Below are 20,872 nucleotides of genomic sequence, written 5' to 3' on the forward strand. Positions count from 1 at the left end.
TGACCCTACTCAACCCCCTCATTTACATGGGGCTGTGGCAATGTGGTGCCTAGACTGAAAATAAATGAAGAAGTTTGGAAGGGAAAATCATTACCACCATTTACAAAGTTGGTTGCAGTATTATTATTTTTTTCTTGTCATAAACTGCTGTGAATTTGAAAGGGCTACTGTATTTCCTTTCCAGGCATGGCAATGTTTAGTTAGCAAATGAAGCAACCTTTTCTTTGGAAAGCTCTGAGATGCTTCTGGGATGAAAGGCATCAATTAAATTGTCCTTACACCTCCCGTGACTGCCTTTGTTGAGGAGCTGGACTGGGTGTTCTCACTCTTCCTGATACAGCAATTCAGAGTGCTTAGTCTGAGCCAATTTACTCATTCTTCAACTCTTACTTTTCAGCTTTAATTGGCTTCCTTCTGCATATCACATTGCATTTTGTTTTGTATGATGGACATAGCTTCATTCTTCAGGCTGCTAAGAGAACTTGTTTTCATATTAGAGCTGTCTGGGGCAGGCTGGAGGAAGCACAATGTGTAAGAGTGAAGTAGAAGTGTGCTTTTTTTGCAATGAGAATACCTTCTTAGCCTTGTCGGTGAATCCACAGATAACTTCAGTCATGTTCTTTCTTTCATGAATGATGCATAGGTGTAAATCCTGCTCCTAAGATTTCCCCCCTCAGTAGTACTATGCCTAACACAAGAGGAATCCTCACCAGCTCTTCTTTCTTGAGGAGCTGTGCAGCTTATCGAGAGTTTAAACAGACCACCTGTTCTGTAGATCCTACTTGGTTTTGCTGCCTTACTTTCTTGGTTATCCTGACAATGACAGGTTGCTATTTAAAGTACTTGGATTGACTTAGCAACCCATCTACTCAGTCATTTCCATTTCCTGCTCTCCTCTTTGAAAGGTTTTGATTTAATGACAGCAATGACATGGTGCATCTAGATGATGGGACAAATTAATTTAGGTACTGCATGGATGAGCACAGCTGTTAATCACTAGAGAAGAAGTGCTAGCCTAAAAATGCATAGGCTGTTTCTAGACCATCTTGCCTCTGTGTTAATATGACAGACTCCAGTTTATTACTTTACTTTGAGCCAGACTTTGTGTTTGCGGTGAAGCTTTTCATGTGCTCCCTAGAGAGAATCCTCTAGTCGAACGTTTGATAAATGGCAACCAAGACTCTGTGGTTGCCCTACTTTTTGGGTGTTTCTGGCCTAGCCAAGTAAAAGCACCATTGCTCCCTGATAGTCCTGTCACCTGTCTAACAAGCCTGAGGAATGAGTCCCATCCTGTGTGTTTGTGTGCTGGCCTTCTTACAGAGACTCCATTATCTTTTATTTTAGAAAATAGTTCCTTGCAATTTCATCTGGTGATCTGGTAAATCTATAAAAGTTTTGCATTTAAGCAATTAATCTTATGCTCAGACAGATTTGATGTCCAACATTGCTGTTTATGATACAGAGCCAATTACTGAGTCCTTTCTAAATAAATACCTTTACTGGTCTCTAAAATACTATATTGTCAATGTTTGGTTCTTGTCACTAGTATATACACTGTTCTGTCCTGTTCCGTCTGTTTTTACAGTTAAATGGGATTCAAGTCAGTTCATTAAGAGCATGTCACCTTATATTAATGCTGAAATACACTAGTGTTGTGGAAAATAAATGCTCCCAATAAATCTGCGGAATGTGAGTCTCTTCCGTATCATGAAAGCTGAACTTTGACTACTCTGGGAAAATGGGAGGAAGGTATGTGGGTCTAACACAGGGCACTACAAAAACCAAATATTTGTAAAAGCTCCTCATTTCTCTGCTGCAGTAAAAGAGCTCACCCTTTGCCAAGATCAGTGTCTGTACCTCTGTGCCTTCTGCTATAGTTACATGCAGTGTTAATCCCTCAAGCACAGCAAAGAACATAACACCTTGTTTAGCAGCTAGAGATACTTTCGCTGTTGACTGCTGCAGGACAAAAAGGAGAACCATGAATTCACTGTTTGCTAGATAATGAGCCTCCCAGGTCACCTAGAATAGCAGCTCGCTCATCTTTGGAGTATCTGCCCTTGTACGTACACTCCCTTACCTGTGGGCATGAGATGTTCTACAGTAAGTTCATATCCTCTCACCATGCTGTGCTGTCTGTGTGTGCCTGTCTTATGAGAAACCTCATTCGTCTTGGCAGTCATGAATGTTCTTGTTTGTAAAGTGTGAACTATAAAATTTCTGTAAGTTGTCCCTCTTCCTTCCTGCACCCTGTTCCCCTGCCCTCCTTGCAATGTCTTGCAAGGCTGAAAGTGTTACCTGCTTTTGAGATTGCCGTGAGGAGGGGGATCATCTATGCTTTGCAGCCGTGAGGAGGGGGATCAGCCATGGGGTAACGACTTTGAACAGATTTGCTGAGGAGCTCCTATACCCCTATCTTTCCCTTTTGCCACTCTTTTCTTCTGGAGTGGCTGATCACCTATGCCTTCCTTTAATGTCAAAGGGTCTTTAGTGACCTTGGAAAAAAGAGAAGCTGAGCTGTCGCTGTTAATCTTGAGCACAAATACGCAGCCCTTGCCACATTAGTCATGCCTTTGTCACCTCTAGATCGGATTAGTGCAGTGCACGGTATGCGGGTCTACAGCCAAAGACACATGCAGAACAGTGTTGTCTACTTGTTTCAATGTCACAAAAGAGTATTTTCAAGAGAAGACAGCATTTATGAGGAAGGCCCTCAGTGAGGATCCTCAGCTGACTTCTTGCACTGGTTTGTCCAAAGCTGTTTTGCCTGTCAGACTGTGCTTTAAAGCTTACCTGCTGCTGTTATCTCTTTCCATAAGAGGGTAAATTGAAGGATTGAATGGCACTTGAGTTTAAGGCCTTTTGAGACCTGTGTGTGCTGGACACACACAAAAATCGCCCAAGCAATTTCTATTTGTTGTAATTGCATGGTTTTCTTGATTTTGTGTTTAGAGAGATGTCCTTAATGGCAGAGGCAGTAGTGTTTTCTCTCCCATCCTATTCACATGTGTATGATGCAGAGAAGTTCATTTTCCTAATTAGGACTAGTCAGTCGCTTGATTGAGTAAATAATAACAGGTCTTCCTATGTGGGTTAATTTCACTTATGGTACTTTTATGCTTAAAAAAAAAAAGTGAGGGGAACAAAAGGGATAGGAGGTTAGGCTGGATTAGTTTTAAAATAAGTTTAGTAGAGCACCAATACTGAACTCAGGTCATAGGAGGAAACTAAACTAGTATGAGTGAGCTTGTGTGCATGAACACCCTACAAAGCAAAGATCATACTGGGAGTTCAGCACTAGGGTGGTAAAGACAGTCAGTCCTTGGTCCTGCTGTTTGCTGAAGTGGAATGCAAACTTTACTGCCTGTAACTGGGGATCAAAGATTTTTTTTTTTTCTAGTTATGCTCAGTGTGCTCATCAACTCTTTCAGTTCTAAATGCCCTCAGGAGACCTTCAGTCTTTAATGCATCCCTCCTCCAAGCTATTCAGGAGGGCTCAAGCTATACTTCATGACAAGTTCCCCAATGAATGGTTTCCTCTACGTAACTGTAATTTCTTTGGGTACTTAATGGCACGATGGTGCTGTGCCAGTGAATGGAGTCTTAATCTATACAGTGAGACTTGATAGGAAGAGAAGGTTCAGCAAGCATATTGGTGTTCAGAGTCATAGCTGGTGGCTTTTCCAATGTGGTTGGTAAATGAGAGCAGTTGTGGGTTGTTTGGTTTGTTTAAATTCAGCTCTCCCTCATCATCCTTTACTTCCATCTGATCTTGCTTTGTATTTATTTATAGCAGTCTGCTTGGTTTTAGGAAGATCTATCCTTCTGTGTTTGGGTTTCTACTGTTTTCCCATGCTGCTGAAATATTTTCATTTGGATTGGAGCTGAGGGGGTACAGTAGGTTTGTGTTTGTAGTTAGTGTTTGGAGGCTGAACTTAGGTAGGACCTCTCCTGCTGAAAAGGTTTTTTTGTTGGGAGTAGGAATCAAAACTGTTTGCTCTTCTGGGAATTTAGAACCTGCCAAAATCCATGTACTGAGATTATTCTTTGGGCTATAGAGCCAAATTACACAAGAAAAGTCTTCCTCTGTGTCTTTGTCAGATTCTCAGGCTAGTTTTAAGTGGTTTGCACTTTTGACTGGACTGTAATGTGTTGCCTTGCCAGCTTCTGCAGAGGACCGCAGTTGTCCTTCTGTCTCTCTGTCTCTCTGTCTCTCTAGTGAGGCGATCCCAGAAAACTTGAGCTGAACACAGTTGTCTTCTGCTCTGCATAACTCCAAGTGCCTTGCCTTCAGTACAATACTCTTGATGCAATATTAGTCTTTTATGTATTACTATGTGCTGATCTAGCAAAGAAACAACCCTTCTGTGCTAACCATAGCACATTAACCATAGGTGGTAATGAGGTAATTTCTTCCTATTCAGTATTTGAATGTCTTTTTTTTTTTTTTTTTTTTTTTTTTTTTTTTTTTTTTTGAAAAGGTAGGCTCTAGGGTTATTTGTATTGTTTGTCAGCAACTGGATGTATACCTGAATTTTGTTCGTGCCCAGTCTTCTGATGTGGGAAAGTAGGACACCATTGTCCTATGGCAGTTCTTAGAGAAAATTGAGGGTATGGCTAGCAGTTACTGTGGAAATCCAAGTGCTGGAAATGGACTAATTTTCAGTTTGGATCCTGAAGTTTTTTTTGGCTCCTTGGCTGTATGACTAACAGTGATCACTTTCTTTGACTAGATTATGGGAGTGAATGTAAAGTTGTCAGCAGCTGACTGTTGTAGTGGTAGTGTTTCACAGTGGCTAATGTTTCTCTGTTGGGCCAACATGTTTTGGGACTTCCATCAAAGATGAAGTGTGTGCTGGAAACAGGAGTGATTGTGGAAGTACAGTTGAACCAAACAATGTCTGTTGAAATCTTCTTTCTCTGAAATCATTTAGGAAGGCAGGGAAGCTCACCTGGGTTAGAAAAGCTATGATCCTTTTAAGGTGGAGGTGACTGTACTTGTTTTATGGAGAATAGCTTACCACTTTATGGCCCTCCAGCAAGAGGAAATTTAGAATTTCCTACTTTGAACCCTCCACTGATGTCAGCAGAAAAGTTTTAAATATACTAAATTAGCAGTTTTCAGTGAGAGCATATTCTAATTAACGTTGTTTGTGTCTTACATAGCATTTGGTCTTTTTAGTGGAGAGAACACTGTCCAATTGATCTGTAGCTAGTTCTCCACTTTTTTTTTCTCTCTACATTTGTCTTTCCATTGTTTTTGATATATTTGCATTTCTTTACCTAACACATTACAAAATGAATAATGAAACACGGATTGGCCACACTAAAAATGGTATGTTTATAGGCTTTTGCTTCAGTGAGATGTTAATAGGATTGCTTTTCCCTGTTCTAGCTTTCTGCAGGGTGGGGTGGACAACCTGATTTTTTTTTCTGTCAAAGTTTTCAGGTGAACAACACAGCCCAGTAATTCCTTTGTTAACTTTCTGCTCTCTTTTTTCCTTAATTCTTCTACTCAGCTTTCTGCAGAGGACGTGTTGTGAGAGTGCCGAAAGGTCCTCTTATTCGAGTTGTGGGCACGGAAGTGGTGATCCCTTGCAGTGTTAGTGACTATGATGGGCCCAGTGAACAGAACTTTGACTGGGAATTCTCCCGGGAGACTGACTTCATGCGGATTGTGAGTACGTGGGATTCTACGTTCACCTCTGAGGAGTTTCAAAAACGTGTGGGCCGAGAGGATATCAAACTGAGACGGAGCAGCAATGATGCTGTGGAACTTGTGATTAGAAACATCCAGCCGACCGATCAAGGGAAATACAAATGCACCACACCCAGCACTGATGCCACTGTTCAGGGAAATTATGATGCTGAGGTCCAAGTGAAAGGTATTTCTGAAGAGTGAGGTGTGCTCTAAATTTGTTCTTGACACTGATTTTCATGTACATCTCATGTTGAATTTCTGTTGCTCATAAGCATTCTGTTTTTCTTCTTGTTACTGTTTAATTTTCTTAGTACCAAAATCCCAAATTAGGAAGTATGATAGCAACAGAGGGAAGTGAGATGAAGTGATGGGAGGTTGTTACTCTAAATGCCACTGTACTTTTTTCTTTCTAGCAAATATGTAAATATGAATGGGAAAACTAAGCAGTGGGTTTTCTGAAGATGTCAGTGAATATTTAATCTCAGTAAGCCTCTGGGTAGAGAGGCTAACTTTAGGTACAAAACACAACCTGCCTTCTCTTTTTTATTTATAGTGTCATTTAGGTATCTCTCTCTATGAAGGAAGTAATCTTCCTTTTCCCCTGCAGCATGTTATTCCTGCAGTTTTGTTCTGGCTCTGCGCTCTCATTTAGGGTTTTTCAGTAGTAATTCAGGAGACTCTTATTACCATGAAAATCAAAATGGTTCTAAATGGGAACAGTCAGAATGATGTTACTTAGATGAGAAATTGAAGTGAGGGGAAGGGTGAATGAAGTTGAATGCTTGTCTTGACTTGTCTAAAGTGGGGTGCTTCCTTTAATGAATTTTTAGCTGAATTTTCTTGTTCCTGGAATGCTGCTGTATGGAAGAAGAAATGATAGTCTAGGTGATGATCTGTGGTGTTTTAATACCTGCGAGCTGAACCAGTCAGCATAGGTGTTCCCTGCTCTCCTTGCTCCTGTTTTATGATACTTGTGTGTTTCTGTTTTCTTTTTTTTTCTTTTCAAATAGTGATTTCTGATGGCTTAGTGGTGAGTGGGACAAAAGCCCGTTCCTCAACGTCTCTCAAGCTATCTGAGGGTGAATCCTTCAAGTTGCGCTGCTCAGCAGTCACCACCTCCTCAGAGCATACTCACCTGCATGTGACTTGGCAGATCAAAAGTGGAGCAACTTGGCAGGACATTCTCTCTTTGACGCATGAGGGCAAGTTCCAGCCTGGTCCTGGCTATGAAGAACGTTACCGTAATGGAGATATCCGTTTGGACACAGGAGCAAATGACACGTATCGATTATCTGTGTCCCAGGCCTTGCCAGTGGATGGAGGTGCCTACAGGTGTCTTGTGAGCGAGTGGGTGAGAGGGGCAGATAGCTCATGGCAGAAGATTCAGGAGAAGAGTGTGGAGATAGCGAGTGTGGCAATCCAACAAACTGGTGAGTATTACCAATGGCAGGCTGGCTGGGGTGTCAAAGTTTGTAGCTTACACCTGTGTTGTGTCCAGGCTGTGATATTTAGAGAGTAGAAATTGGGTAAGCTGAACCAAATGAGGATTCACAAACGGTAGTCTAATTCTCCTGGAAGGTGTCTGGAGTGTTTATCCTTGAATTAGTGACAAGTTCTTGTCATGATTTTGCAAGCTCTTATTTTGGGGGAAATGGGGATGATGATGTGGAGGAATTGACTGGAATGACTTAGATTCCTAGACAAAGATTTCTACCTCATGTTTAGATCACTTCTGATGACCTCTGGTTTCTGTATTTTGTAAACAGCATGGTATTTTCCTCTGAGCCTTCTAGACTTACCTCTCTGCGCTCTCATTGATTTAAGGTTGTTCCATAGCTCTAAACAGCTAAATTCTGCCCCCCAACAAAGTGCCTTGTGGTTCAGTGATAGGTGTGAAGCTATTCTGTATGTTATGTGTTAAAATAGCTTAGAAAGATGGGGGGAGGGGGGGGAGAGGAAGGAAGTGATGATTTCAAAGGACAAATGATCCAGTACTGTCCAGTGATTTCTAACAGTGTCACTGGAGCACTGGACTGATTGCTCCACTGTTTTGGCAGAGGTCTAGGATAGTAATGGTTCTGTTAAATACCTTATTGTGTTTCTAAGGAGCAGTAGACTGCAGGTGTTTATGAGACAAAAATACAGGGGGTGCTGTACTGAGGATATTTGAATATCCCTGCCCATAGTTTCAGTAAATGCACTGAGCACTTAACTGCATTAGCATTGATACTGCTAGTTGGAGGGAAAACAGGGGGTGGTGTGTTTCATCACTCAATAGATAGAAAAATAGGCAATGGTGAGCCATCAGAAATAAGAGATTATGGCTGTATTTTAGGAAGAGTTTGGACAGTGATGGTATCTGCCATTTAAAATCCTTTAATCACTACGGGAGGACCCAGAACTGCTGGTTTTGGCCATCTCATTTAGATGTAGTGTTAGTGTCCTGTTGGTGTTTGGCTTGTGAAATCTGATGGCACCGATTTGCCCCACCTTTCTCAGGATGTCTGTTGCACAGTAAAGCTTGCACGTGCTCCCTATGGAGACAGGGGTTGCTAATTAAGAGCTGTAATCCTCTGTTTTGTCATGCTTCTGGAGAAATTGTTTTAAGTAGGTGAGGTTAAATTGGTGGCTGAGGACAGGCTGAGAAAGGCCAGGACCGGTAGCAGTGCCTGACAGAATCTGTCTTTGACAGCACTGCAAGTTTGTCAGGGGCTGAAAGCTTTGGCTAAACTTGCACTAAATGGTTTTCTCCCACAAAATGATGTGCAATTTGTTTCATGCATGGCCTATAACATGACGTGCAGAGCATCTTGTGCTAGCATCTGAAGAGCATCTGAAGTCTCTGTGAGCAGCATCTGCATACTAAGGTGAACTTGAGTTGTGAATGCCAGACTGGGTACTGCGCTTCTCTTGTTCTCCCCTGCTGTAAACTGTGGGGTTGAATTTGCATAAATAAAATCAACAGATAAATAATCAAAGGTGAATTAATGTATCCAAAGTGTGTGTGTGTTGAAAAAGAAGAAAAAGTCACGGATTCCTGTGTTGGTAGCACTACTGGAAAAAAAAACCCCACTCTTTGTGTTGGGGGGGGAAGGGAGGGAGGGTTCCGTTTTCTTTCTGCTTGCCCATCACTTTAATCACCTTAAATTATAACATCTCTGGGCCTGACTTTGCACTTCTATATGCTTTTAATAGTGCTGTGTACAACAGCGATGCAACACTAGATGTGGCCTTCAGACACTTCTATAAAAGAAAAAGTAGCCTTGGCTAAACTCTGGAGTGCTTCTCTGGTTATACTGCCAGGCTCTGAGTGTCTGTCACTAGTGAATGAAGACCTTGGGGTAGTGCTACTCTTAACCTTGCGAATGAGTCTTGTTTTGTATTCTGGCATTAGTCTGAATTACCTAGGCCTTTCTCCTGAATGCAATCCTATGACAAGAGCATTGGGGAAAATCCCAGTGGGGGCACCTGGCTTTACCTCTTTGGTGGGCTTGCCAAGCTTTGCTCAGTGTGACTGCTGTGCACCCTCGCTGCTAGGAAGCAGCAAGAGGAGTACTGCTTGTTTTTTTTTGGCAGTGATTGTGGCCAGTCAGAATCTCAGTCTGGCTCTGGCTTTTATAGATTTTGTCTCATTCTTGATGATAGTTCTAGAAAGCTCTTACAGGTGGGTATATATTATACACTAGGACATGGTTTTACACAAAGTTGCTGCTCTGCCTCCCAGGCACAGCTGCCTGTTTAAGGAGGGAGTTTGTATTCTTTCTTGTGTTGGTCACAGAAGTGCCAAAACAGCCTCTCCACTGGCTTTAACGGTGACTCTTAAGTGCATTATGCACTGTGGAAACAGTTGGTGCTACACTGAGATCCAAACCTAATATTTAGGATGACAAAATGAGCAGGCGAAGGCATTGGTGACCACATAACTTGGAGTATGATTTGTGCTGAGGTTTGCAAACTGTATAAGCAGCGCTCTTGGTTCATCTCTGACCACTGAGTTAGGCAGGCTTTTCTGGTGCTGGCCTTGACACTTTGATCCTAAAGTCCCCTTGCCATCTGATGACAACATTTATTTATTAACTAACGACTGACAGCCTGCTAACTTACAGAATGCAGAAAGTTCTGGTTGAATATTGGCTGTGGTCATATGTACTATGCGTATTAAAAATAGTCATCGGCCAGAAGAGGAGTTTTTATTGCTGCAAAGTCTCTCTAATGCATGTAAGCGAAGGACTTAGAGCTGTGTAAAGAGTTATTGTTGCCTGCTGTTTGCTTCCATTTCTGCCGCATCTTTGCAGTCAGTCAGGAGTTCAAAACATGGCCATGGCTGCTTCTCATCTAAATCATGTTTCTTTCTTCTGTTAGAGGAGCTCAAAAATATTTTATCAGAAACCAAATTGAGCTCTAATGTAGCTCCTAGTGGTTTCAGTGGAGGGCTGAGAGTAGTATGGTAACACCTTGACCCTCCTGTGAGAATGGGAAATCCTATACTTGTTTTTGTGCTGTGGGTAGGTGGTGTGCAGTTTGACTGGGACAAAACCTTCCCAGGTGATCCTGAATCAGCTGTTTTGGACTTATAAAAACTGTTCTTTTTCTTCCCACCCTGCTCCTGCCATCACATATCCCTTGCTTGAATGCTAAAGCATACTTTTGTAGTCGATCAAGGCAATTTGGTAGCTCTGTAGCTGGGGAAGCTTGTGGAAGTAGGGCTGCTGAGCTACTGAACTACTTCAGTTCAGAAGTTTCTGTAATAGAATGTGAAGTGTGTGATAACCTATAGTAGACTCTTGAATTAAAAAACAAAACCACAAATTACATATTTTTTAAAGTTTTGTTTGGATTTTTGTCTCCTTCTTTTTTAAGCCCTAGATGTGCTCGTCTCGACAAGAAATGTGTCTATGATTGAAAGAGACTCCCTGGATCTTACGTGTAACATCACAACAGACAGGAGTGGTATTTTCCAAGCTGAGGTGATGTGGTATTTCACTGCATCTCCCGATGGTACCTTCTCAGATGCTCAAATTTTGCTGAGTATGGACCATGATTCTGTTGTCAGTGACTCGACCTTCATCAGTCTGAGCCGCGTAGATAGAAACTCCTATCGCCTGCTGGTGCGTGATGTGGATGTGGAGGACTCTGGCTACTACTTCTGCCAAGCAGCTGTTTGGGTACCACTGCACAATGGGACCTGGCATAAGGTGGGGGAGAGAATGTCTGCACCAGTCAGTGTTGTGGTGACAGCATTAGGTGAGTAGTTCTGCTCATAATGGATAACATACCAGTTCCATCAGAAAAGGGAAAGGACCTTGCAGGGTCACTTCTGGACAAGTTTCTATCTCATTTGCAAGCATCTATGTATCATCTCTATGTAGAGTATCTCCCCCTCATGTATAAAAATACTGATCTATATTGTGGGTATTTTGGATCTCTTAATGCATGTCCTACCCCTGCACTCCGCTTTCTCGTGTCACTGAACAATCTGCAAATGAGAAATATTACCAATGGGCCTCCCTAGTCTGTGGAGGCTGAAGCTGCCCCCAGTATCATGTTGTCTCCTTTCATCCCTCGTTTACTGTCAGCGGGGCTCTGATCCATCAATCTGCATTCTCTCTCAGCTCTGAACACAGTGATATCAAATAGTTTCCTTTGTGTGTGTGTGTGTGAATTATATACCACAATGATTATTTATAGTGCAAACTTCATAGTGAACTCAAACTTTTCAAGTTGTGTGTGTTTTGGGGGTGTTTTTTTTTTTTATGCTAGAGAGACCACAGATTGCAGATGGATTTAGGATAGCACTGCTTTATTCTCCTTCCTCAGTGTAAACAAATCCATTTTAGGAGATCATGTAGCATAGCTGCTTAGTAGTATGGCTGAAAGATCTAGCTAGCTGCTAATTTAAGGCAGGAAGTGCTGATTAGCAGAGTGACCATTAATATGTTTTTTCCTGCAGCATTTAGCTTTCAACTCAGTTTTATTTTTGTAATGTGTTTTGATTGTTTAATTCTAGAAATGAGTGGATTTTGGACATGCAAACGATTACATGCGCATTTGAACTAAACACTTGCTTCTAAGGCCTGCAATATTTTTGCAGTAACTTCACTAATGGAAAAAAAATCTACTTAAACAGTAACTGGATCTCTTTATTCTCTCCCAAATCTTCTTAGTATGTTTCCCCATTATACTTCTCTAACACTATTAACATCCAAACTTACTGCAAAGGTCAGGTTGAGAGGGGGGTTGAGTTTAACAATTGTTGTATATTGAGTTCTTGAATTTTGATGTAGAGATTGGTGTTTGGACAAGATTGTGAATGAGGAGCAGAAGGTTTTGCAGGTTTTAGCAGGCTTATCTGGTCTATCTGGCCTACAAAGGCAGGCTAACAGCATCTTTCCCTACACCCTCTTTCAAAGAGATGAATCTGTTTGAGATCCATTGTCATATGCTTATTGAAGATTGTGAAGCTTTTTGCATTCATTACCCTAGCTGAACTCTTAAGCTTTGGAGAGCTGTCTTTATGCAAATATCCTTAGAAGCAAAGTTATTGGGAGCAATAATGAAAACTAAACCAAGGCAAAACTTCTAAAAAGCTTGCCTTTTTAGGGATGGTTTTAGATATTATGTGTTAGCCTGCATGTCCTATCTCTCTATTTAATCTTGGAGAAAAAAGAACTCCTTCAACTTAGGAGCAACAAATAAAACTCCTGATGGTTCTACAGAACACGCTAAGTAAGGTATTTCCACCTTTCTGCTCCCTGCTAAAATTAACAAAGTATTGCTTGTGTTGGAAGCATGAATGAACATAGATGTGAACCACAAGAAAACAGGCAGAAATGTGGTGCTCTCTGCTTGTTCCCAGTTTTGACTGGATGTGAGTACTTTGGCCTAAACCCTATAGATGTACCTTGATGTCAGATCTTCTTGTAAACAGAGACCAATGGTCCTGTCTTATTACAGAGACAGATTTCGTCAAAGGTCAAAGTACAGAATGAGGACAGTGTATAGAAAGACAACTCTGAAGCCTGTTTTTCAGAAATAAATGGCTCTGTCACCAGGTTGAATCTCAGTGACAATAACTATTTTTTGCATTTAGCATTGTGAAGAGACAAAGTGCAGAGCATTGAGAGCCTTGGCCATTTTAAATATGCCTGTGATGTGTGCTAGAAGTAGTACACAAGTGATAACTGTCTTCATTTCTAGTCCTTATTCAGCCATTCAAATTATATATTCACTTTTGAGTGGCCCCTGTTCCTCCTCCAGAAGCACTTGTGCATGCACAGGTGCATGCTTGTACACAGAATGTGCATGCACAGGTGCATGCTTGTACACTCTTGTATTGCTGGAATATTCCTTACTCTTTTTGTTACAGTTAAGACTTATTTGGGGATAAGAAAGGATAAAATCTTTTCAACAGATACTTGGTTGCTAGGGCAAGGGAAAGTGGAAGAATCCACGTCCCTCCTCCTTAATGGAAATTAAGAGCTACTGTGGTATTAAGTCATTGAGCTGTCAGTGAGGCTGTTCTTTGATGGTTGACAGAGTGGAGGAATGAGGTTTTATCCAGCCAGTCTTTTATTCTTTCTAAATCCTCTGAGTGCCTGTCACAGTGAAGCATCTATCTAAAGTGGTGCTGTCAAAGTCGAAACTCATTCTCTTAGTGGTTCTTCCTTTCAAAAAAGAAAAAAAAAAAAAGCCCGCAAACAACCTCCCCCCACACACCTTCAGTAAAAACTCCAGTTTCTTTCAGCTCTTTACTACTTGTGTTCCCTTCCTAAGAAGAGTTTCTTCTTTCATAGTTTTTGCAGCTGTGAAGATACTTACTAGTCTTGAATGCTTTTGCCTTTTGAGGTGGGAGAGGAAGAGGGAACGAGAAGAGAACTGTGGTGACCGAGCAATCTGTCATGAGGGCTTGGAGAACACTGTAATCTTTTGTGAATGACACATAAAGAGTGCTGTAGTTGTAGGATCTTGAGGATTTACTTATACCAAATGTGGGTTATGGCCTCCATTATTAATCTATGACTTGGCTGCGGAGGAGGAATTGTGTGTATTTTTTTTTTTCTTTTGCCTTACCCATATGGAGAATCTGCAAAAATCTACACTTTTGATCATTGGTAGTACGTACTATGATCTTGGGTAATAGCGCGCTCATGCTTCTGTGTTATCTAATTCTGCAAAACCCCAGTGATTTAGACACACTAGTGTCTGGTCTGGGTTAATGCTGTCATTCTTGCTAGGTGCAAGGACACTGCATGCATAATACTAATGATAAGCGATCTTTTCTTCAAGTTGACGTAGCAGCAGCCACATTGCTTAAATAGAATTGTTTCTGCCCTATGCACCTGTGAAGACCAGAAGTGTATATGTGCACACATGTTAGCGCAGCAGTTCTATTAAGATGTTTTATTATCTCAGCTCATTGGTGATCTAAGTCTTAGTTTTAGCTTTGGGTTGCCTTCTGTGTCCCAATTACAATTTCAGTTAATTGTTTCTAGGAGGGCAAAATGCCAAGTAAAACAAAGCAAGAATTAAATATAGAGCACAGAATACATTTATAACAAAATCCATGTGATGAGTATTGGCCAAAGGCTAGTCCAAAGGCAAGTCTTTTTTTTTGTTCCAAAAAACAGTAGACAGCAAGACAGAAGAATATTTTTACACTAGCAAATAACCATATATTTCCTTTGTGCTGAGGGATTCTTGCCATAATCTTTTTCCTTTACTATCTCTGTAGTCTGAGGAAAAAATAGTCACGCTGGCTGCCTTATCACTTTTGGGCTTTGGACAATGAGCTGTTTCAGCTTGAAATACAACAGCCTGTTTCTTTAACCCATAAGTTTCAGTTACTCCCTTTGAAGCCTGAGGGATTTCAACCTCAAGTACAGCACATACTTCACTTTCAAACTGTAAGGCTCTTATGATATATGCATCTTTGACTGTTAACCAACTTTATATTTATTATGATACCTGTTGAATTTACTGTGCCATGTTTTTGGTGCTGCTTGTTGCTAGTGCCAATGATGGCGTTGATACCCCCTGCATTTTTTTTGTTTGTTTGTTTTTAAGTTCGTGTGTTTTATAGAGAGACAATGCAATAAGTGCGGGGGGGAGGGGGGAAGGCATTTCGAGATGGGAGATGATGGGGATTTCTCTCTCACCCTGGAGAGAAAATGAGGAAATAAGATGTCTCTCGTCAGGCTGAAGCTAGAGAATAATAGGTCTTCTGTTGATGCAGGCTGCATTGGGCATTTGGACGGGTCCAGAAGATGACTGGATGTTGAAAATGAAGCCGTGGTCTGAGTTCTCGGAGCCAGGCCTAGAGAAGGGAGTGATTTTGTTCAATTTGCTCGCTTTGTCCTGACTTCTGAAATGCTCTGACTGGATGGGAAAAAAATATTCTGTTTGGAAATGCAGGCCTAGAGGGACTTGCTTCAGGCTTGCCTGGTGCAGATCTGAGAGCCTAAGTTGAAGTTCACAGTCTGCTGGTCTTGCCAGAAAATTGTATGTTCTGGTATTTGGTTTTTAGCTCACGTGCTCTTATAGACTGGGTGGTAGCAGCATTCTTATTTATTTCTATTAACCTCTGCTACATACTCCTGCGTTGTAACTTCCAACCTCTTTCTTCTGGGTTTCCTCCTCTGCAGAGCCAGATTATGAAGTATTTTTGAATGCTTCTAAAACACCTAAATTCTCTGATGACCCTACTGAGCTTGAATGCAGAATCACAAATGCACAGGACTCAGAAGCAAACATCCGCTTCACAGTTTCCTGGTATTACAGACTGAATTTACGCAGTGATGATGTGGTGACAGAGGAACTTCTAGCCACGATGGATGCAGACTGGACTCTATTGCCTGGGGACAGGAGCAGAGAACGGACTCGGAATGGGGAAATAATCTTCTCTAAGAAAGCTGTTGACACCTTCAGTTTACGAATCCAGTGGACTTCGGAAAGTGACAGAGGGGATTATTTCTGTGTCATCTCTGCATGGACTAGGCACCGCAACAACAGCTGGGTAAAGAGCAAAGATGTGTCTTCTGCACCTGTCAGCATTTTTTGGGCCGCACAAGGTAGGAACTCTGCACCTGTTGACTGAAAGACCTGGATGGCTAAGGTAGTTTTCCCTTGAGTGGCCCCTATCAGCTGGAAGCCTGATAATGGGCTTTGGAAATGTGTTTCTGCTTTATGAAAAGGAGGAAAAAAAACGTTATTGCCTCTTGTAAGGGTAATCATTTGTGAAAGGAAATAACTACTTAAAAGTACTAACTAGTTTTATGCAACAGTTTTAGAGAGGAAGTGAAAAAACGTCCATCAATCATATTGTACCGAGACTTCCAGAAGCCAGGTTGTCACTGTGGCAAGGGTGGCATCCAGCAGCAATGCTGAGGTCACTGCTCCCTTTCATGGCTTGGGCTGTTCTAGTCTCCCCAGGAAACCTCCTGTTGCTAGCAACAGCATTTTCTTGGGGTGAGAAGGGAAATGTCACTTGCATCAAGGCTTCTCTGGCTACCAGTTTGATAGTTTTTGCCTCTCTTATACTTTATATTTATAGGCCCATGTTTAGAAAGTATTATTGAGGAAATTTATGGGCACAGCAGTACCAGAATATCAAAAAAAAAAAAAAAAAAAAAAAAAAAAAAAAAAAAGTGGCAGACAAAAGTCATGTAGTGCTTAGCTCTTATCTGGATCTTTTTTTAGGAAGACGTGCACTAGCTCTAATCAGTATCTAAACTCTCTGTGAGACTATGTTTTATGAGCTAAATAAAGTTACCTGAATCACTTAAGGCTGACATATAAGCTAGATGGCCTGTAGAGTAAAGCAGTATGTTTTTTGCTTAAGTGTGAGATCATGCAAGAGGCTTTGTTGGATGTGAAAAGAAGGAATAGGATAACTGAAGTTGTTGCATCTTCAGCAAAAACCCTGCACTTAGCTAAGATGTATTTGTCCCCCGATAGATCTCTTTAAACAGTCTAGCTCAAGCAGCCATGAGCAAGGAGGACTGTGTTTCAAAGACAGCTAGTCTGATATCAGTTTAAAGTTGTTCAGGGATTATCCCTAGAGATGTCTCAAAATGAACTGGAGAATTTCTGCTGTGGTTCTGCTCCAGTGGGAAGAGGGGGTGGTGGGTTACTTGCTCCAAACTCCCTTTATCCCCAGACCAAGTGTGGTCCTCAAAGGTGGTTGTTTTGCTGGCTAGCTTCTCCAGCAGGAATGCAATCTCTTATTAAGGCTGAATGCTGATCACAATTAGTTCAGTTGTTATGCTGCAGCACGGAGCGCGTGTGCATGTGCATGCACGCATAATGGATCATTACCTTTGGTGCAGCTAGAGAAACCAGCTGGAGTTCAAAAGTCTGCCTGTGTTGACATTTCTGAGGGCAAACAAACCATGACAGGTGTGAACATTCCCATGTTTCTGGTTTTCTTCCAAATACGCTACTAATTTTGCAACTCTGAAATGCAAATGTAAATGTTATAGTCCCCAGGCTGAAAAGTACATTTTTTTGCAAAACTTGAGTTAGGAGATTTATGATGTGAAAGCCAGCTGTCCTGTAAACACCTTTCCTCTCCTGAAAAAACATATGTACAGGAGGAAAATGTTCAGGTTTGTTGTTCTCCCTTCTTTTCCGTCCCGCATCTACCCCTATTCAGCGATCTAGGTGCCCCGACCCTTGCCCACCCCATGTCTTCCTCCGCATGGCCTCTCCCCTGCCCATTCGTGCAAGGCGCAGGCTCTGCTGCGAGCTAGTGCAGTAGCCAGTAGCTATGAAAGAGTTAATCTGCTCTGCCTCTGCTCTCTGACTGTTGTTTTGACAAGCATCTCTGGTGATTTGAGTCCCTAACTGCTCCCAAGGCTTATGAAAGCAAGCAGCCAGGCTCCCACGTGTTTGCCTAAGGGGAGAACCCAAATTTGCCTGTTCCTTGCATAGCTGGTGCTTGCATAGAGGCTTTTCTTCAAATTGTTTCATTATTAGGGACCTCTGTGGTAACTTTAGAGCAGTAGTGGGGGAACTTGAGAAGGTAGCTTTATCTGAGGTTTTCAGGAAAGGGGAGACATGAGTTTGCATCTGTGGGTTGGTCTGTACAGAGAGGGATACGCAGGATGAGGACGCCTTTGCTTGAAATGTAAATGCCATGTGAAGATGTTGGAGCCCTGTTTGCTTGTGTATAATAACTTGCATGGTTGACCACTCTGAGGCTTTTTATTCCCGTTTTCATTCTGTTGAGACTGATAAAATTCATGTCCTTCTGCTTACTCAGCCTTGCAAATACAGCCACTCACCATCATGCATCTCAGTTATTTTATGAAATGGTCTACTTAATTTCTTTGCTTCTTCTACTCTTACTTCTACTTCTTTCATCCAGAGGTGACAAAAGAAATGTCCTTATCTAATCCCCAAAATGAAAAGCATCAATTATGCTCTTATTTTTAGCTTAATTGCTGATTGGAACTTTTACTTTAAAAGGGGTAAAGGAAAGGAGGAAGCCTTTTTTTGAGTGGTTCTTTAGATCATTTTGAACCCAGAATAAATTTGGTGCGTTAAGATGGTTTTGTTTTATTCATTAATTTGAGTGTGAATGCTGTCTGCACTTAAAGCAGTTGCTGTTTGCAGGGAAATGCAGAATTGATGCTTGTTTCTTAAATTGGTGTTGTCAGCTTTGGATCTGCATGCAAGTCCTCGCAAAAGAGAACATAATCTTTCAATTAAATCTCCATATTCTAAAGATACTATTATTTGTGTTTTTGTTAATAGTTCTGTTTTTAATTTACAAAAATAATTATATTTAGCATAATGTCAGTTATCCTAAATGGTTGCCCAGGTGATTGCGTTAAGGTTAGTGGAGAGCAAGGGTGCCTGTTTCAGAAAGCTCTGAGATTAGAGAACAAGTGATACTACTTCCACCTATTTGCCTTAACAATTTTTAGTGCATGATAGATACACCATTCTGTAATGCAGGCATGCATTTTTGCTTGAGTGAAGAAATTCCCATGCCTATGGCACAGAATGGTCTCCTGTATGTGCCAGTTTGGGTGTAGGAAGGAAAAAGTGTGTTAACTAGGTGTGCAAGGCCCCAGCCAGGGGCTGTTGGGCTTGTCATGCCCACAGCTGCAGGAAGATGAAGTGTTTATACTTTCTGCTTAGCAGCTTAGCTGATCAGTGAAGGTGGCATACTTGTATATGCACTGCAGTGGGAAAAGCAGTTGCTTCTTATGTAGATGTATCGGACTAGTTTTCCTGTAAATAGCTTAGGGTACCGGTAACATTGAAGACCTAGCAGTACAGGCCTTACTATGCCTGCTCTGTCTTCAGGATTCTTGGTATTTGACCTACTGGGGCTACAATTGCACCTCAGGGTGTTGTGTAGCCCCATTTTCCTATGAAGGCAAAACTGCCATTACCTTAATGTCTGTTGCATTCCTTGTACTTTCAATCTAGTTAGTGCACTGGAGGATGAGGAAGCCTTTATGTATATTGCAATGGTATCGCTTGAGGCTGCTGAAGAGATGTTAGGATCTAAGATTGTTAGTCATGGCCATTGTGCTCATTATCAGACTGGAGTCAGTGCAATACAGGGAAGGCATTTGTTTCTAAAGCCTCCTGGCCCTGTAGCTGTTAGGCTTTTCTAGCAAACTGGCTGGTTTAGATTTGGTGAAAAGTGTTTTCAGCCTTTACCCAGGAAGCACACTTTATACTCATTCCAAAACTCCTGAAGCTCTCTTTGCAGTAGAGAGCAACAGGAGAGTAATAGTGGAGCTTATCAACTTGGAGTGGCCAGTGATGGAAGGCAGAAGCATACACTGCTAGGCTCCAAAGCATAGTTTATTACTCAAATTTTATCTGAATTATTTGGCTAGGATTTCTTTTGCTGTTTACCTTCTGTTGTGGAATAGCACTCAAACAGATTTTAAGCTTTGGGTGTGGTTTACTTGTGATTTCTCCCACTACCCCTTTCGAACATAAACTGTACAGATTGCAGGGTTCTGCATCTTACAGGCAGGAGTGTGCTTTTCATTCATGGTGATTTAAGAGAAAGAGGCAAGATTGTGCATGGAATTGCAGTGTGTGTGTTTAGAGCCAAACCTGCAAAGCAGCGTTCAAGACTCGGGGAATTTAACTCTTGCTTTCTTGGCCAATCTGTGAAGATCAGAAATGAAATCTCAAGTTGTAATTCTTGGAAGAAAATGGTGTTCTTTGACCTCTGGCCCATCCCTTGCTAAAAGATCAGATGTGTAGTACTTGTTAATTTATGAAACATGAAGAAACTCTCCTTTCCACTTAGTATTTCTCACAGAATACTGTTATTTCTAACCTAAGTTCTAAATGCTTTTGCCTTTCTCTTTGCTGTATCTGCACTGTTATGCAGAGACAACTGCATGCTTTCTTAGGTAATAGTGATGGAGTTCTTATTGCCTTTCTTCTGCTCCTACTGAAAGAGAACAGTTTTGGAGCAGAACTGTATGTCTGGAATGGTGATGCAGACTTTTGTAGTTAATAGGGTATGAAGATTTTTCAGTTTAAAGATCAGTATTGGACATCTAGTATTGGAGCTTCAGAATCTTTTGTTTATTAAACTTTCAACAATGAACATTGCAGTACCTGTGTGTGTGGGTGCTGTTCTTTGTGGGTGCCATCTCTCTTGCTCTGCATTTCTTATGTTCTCATAGGTGGTCAAGATGCTCTTGACTTCTACAGTATTCATCCAACATACAACGGTCTATTTTATTTTTTAAGGTAGAAAAATCATTTGAGAAGACTCTAAGGATTTTCTCTCTGTTCTGCATCCTAATTTCTATCCCTCTTTGAATTCAGTCAGTGTTCTCCAGCTGCATCTCTGGTCCTCAGATGCTCTTTTCCACAAACTCTTCAGATGGCATTGCTGCTACTACATGCTACCACAACCATTTTCTCCTTTGTATCTAACAAAAATAATCAGTAGAACTAGCATTTTTTTCTTGACTTCAAATGGGAAGTTAAGAAAAGACTTCTGAGGACAAACTCTGGTCGGTCTAGTCTTTTGGGGGGCCAAGGCACACTCTCCTCTGCTTATTGCTGCCTGACTTCTGGCTCTGAATAGTGGGGCATTTGAAGCCCCAGGTATCACAGATTCATGGAATGGGTAAGATTGGAAGGGACCTCTGGAGATCATCTAGTGTAACCTCCCTGCTCAAG

General features: G+C 41.5%; 1 protein-coding gene across 2 annotated transcripts in view; it reads left to right on the forward strand.

The window, feature by feature from the left end:
• The window catches only part of PTGFRN (prostaglandin F2 receptor inhibitor), a 70,945-nt gene that overhangs the window by 23,596 nt on the left and 26,477 nt on the right, over positions 1-20,872 (forward strand). For both annotated transcript variants that reach the window (XM_062597356.1, XM_062597363.1), the window contains exons 2-5: positions 5,520-5,885; positions 6,712-7,131; positions 10,562-10,945; positions 15,343-15,768. In XM_062597356.1, coding sequence (XP_062453340.1) covers positions 5,520-5,885; positions 6,712-7,131; positions 10,562-10,945; positions 15,343-15,768 — 1,596 coding nt within the window. The remainder of the gene's footprint in view (positions 1-5,519; positions 5,886-6,711; positions 7,132-10,561; positions 10,946-15,342; positions 15,769-20,872) is intronic.

The sequence above is a fragment of the Rhea pennata genome, chromosome 1 (genome assembly GCF_028389875.1).
Source record: "Rhea pennata isolate bPtePen1 chromosome 1, bPtePen1.pri, whole genome shotgun sequence".
NCBI classification, from domain to species: domain Eukaryota; kingdom Metazoa; phylum Chordata; class Aves; order Rheiformes; family Rheidae; genus Rhea; species Rhea pennata.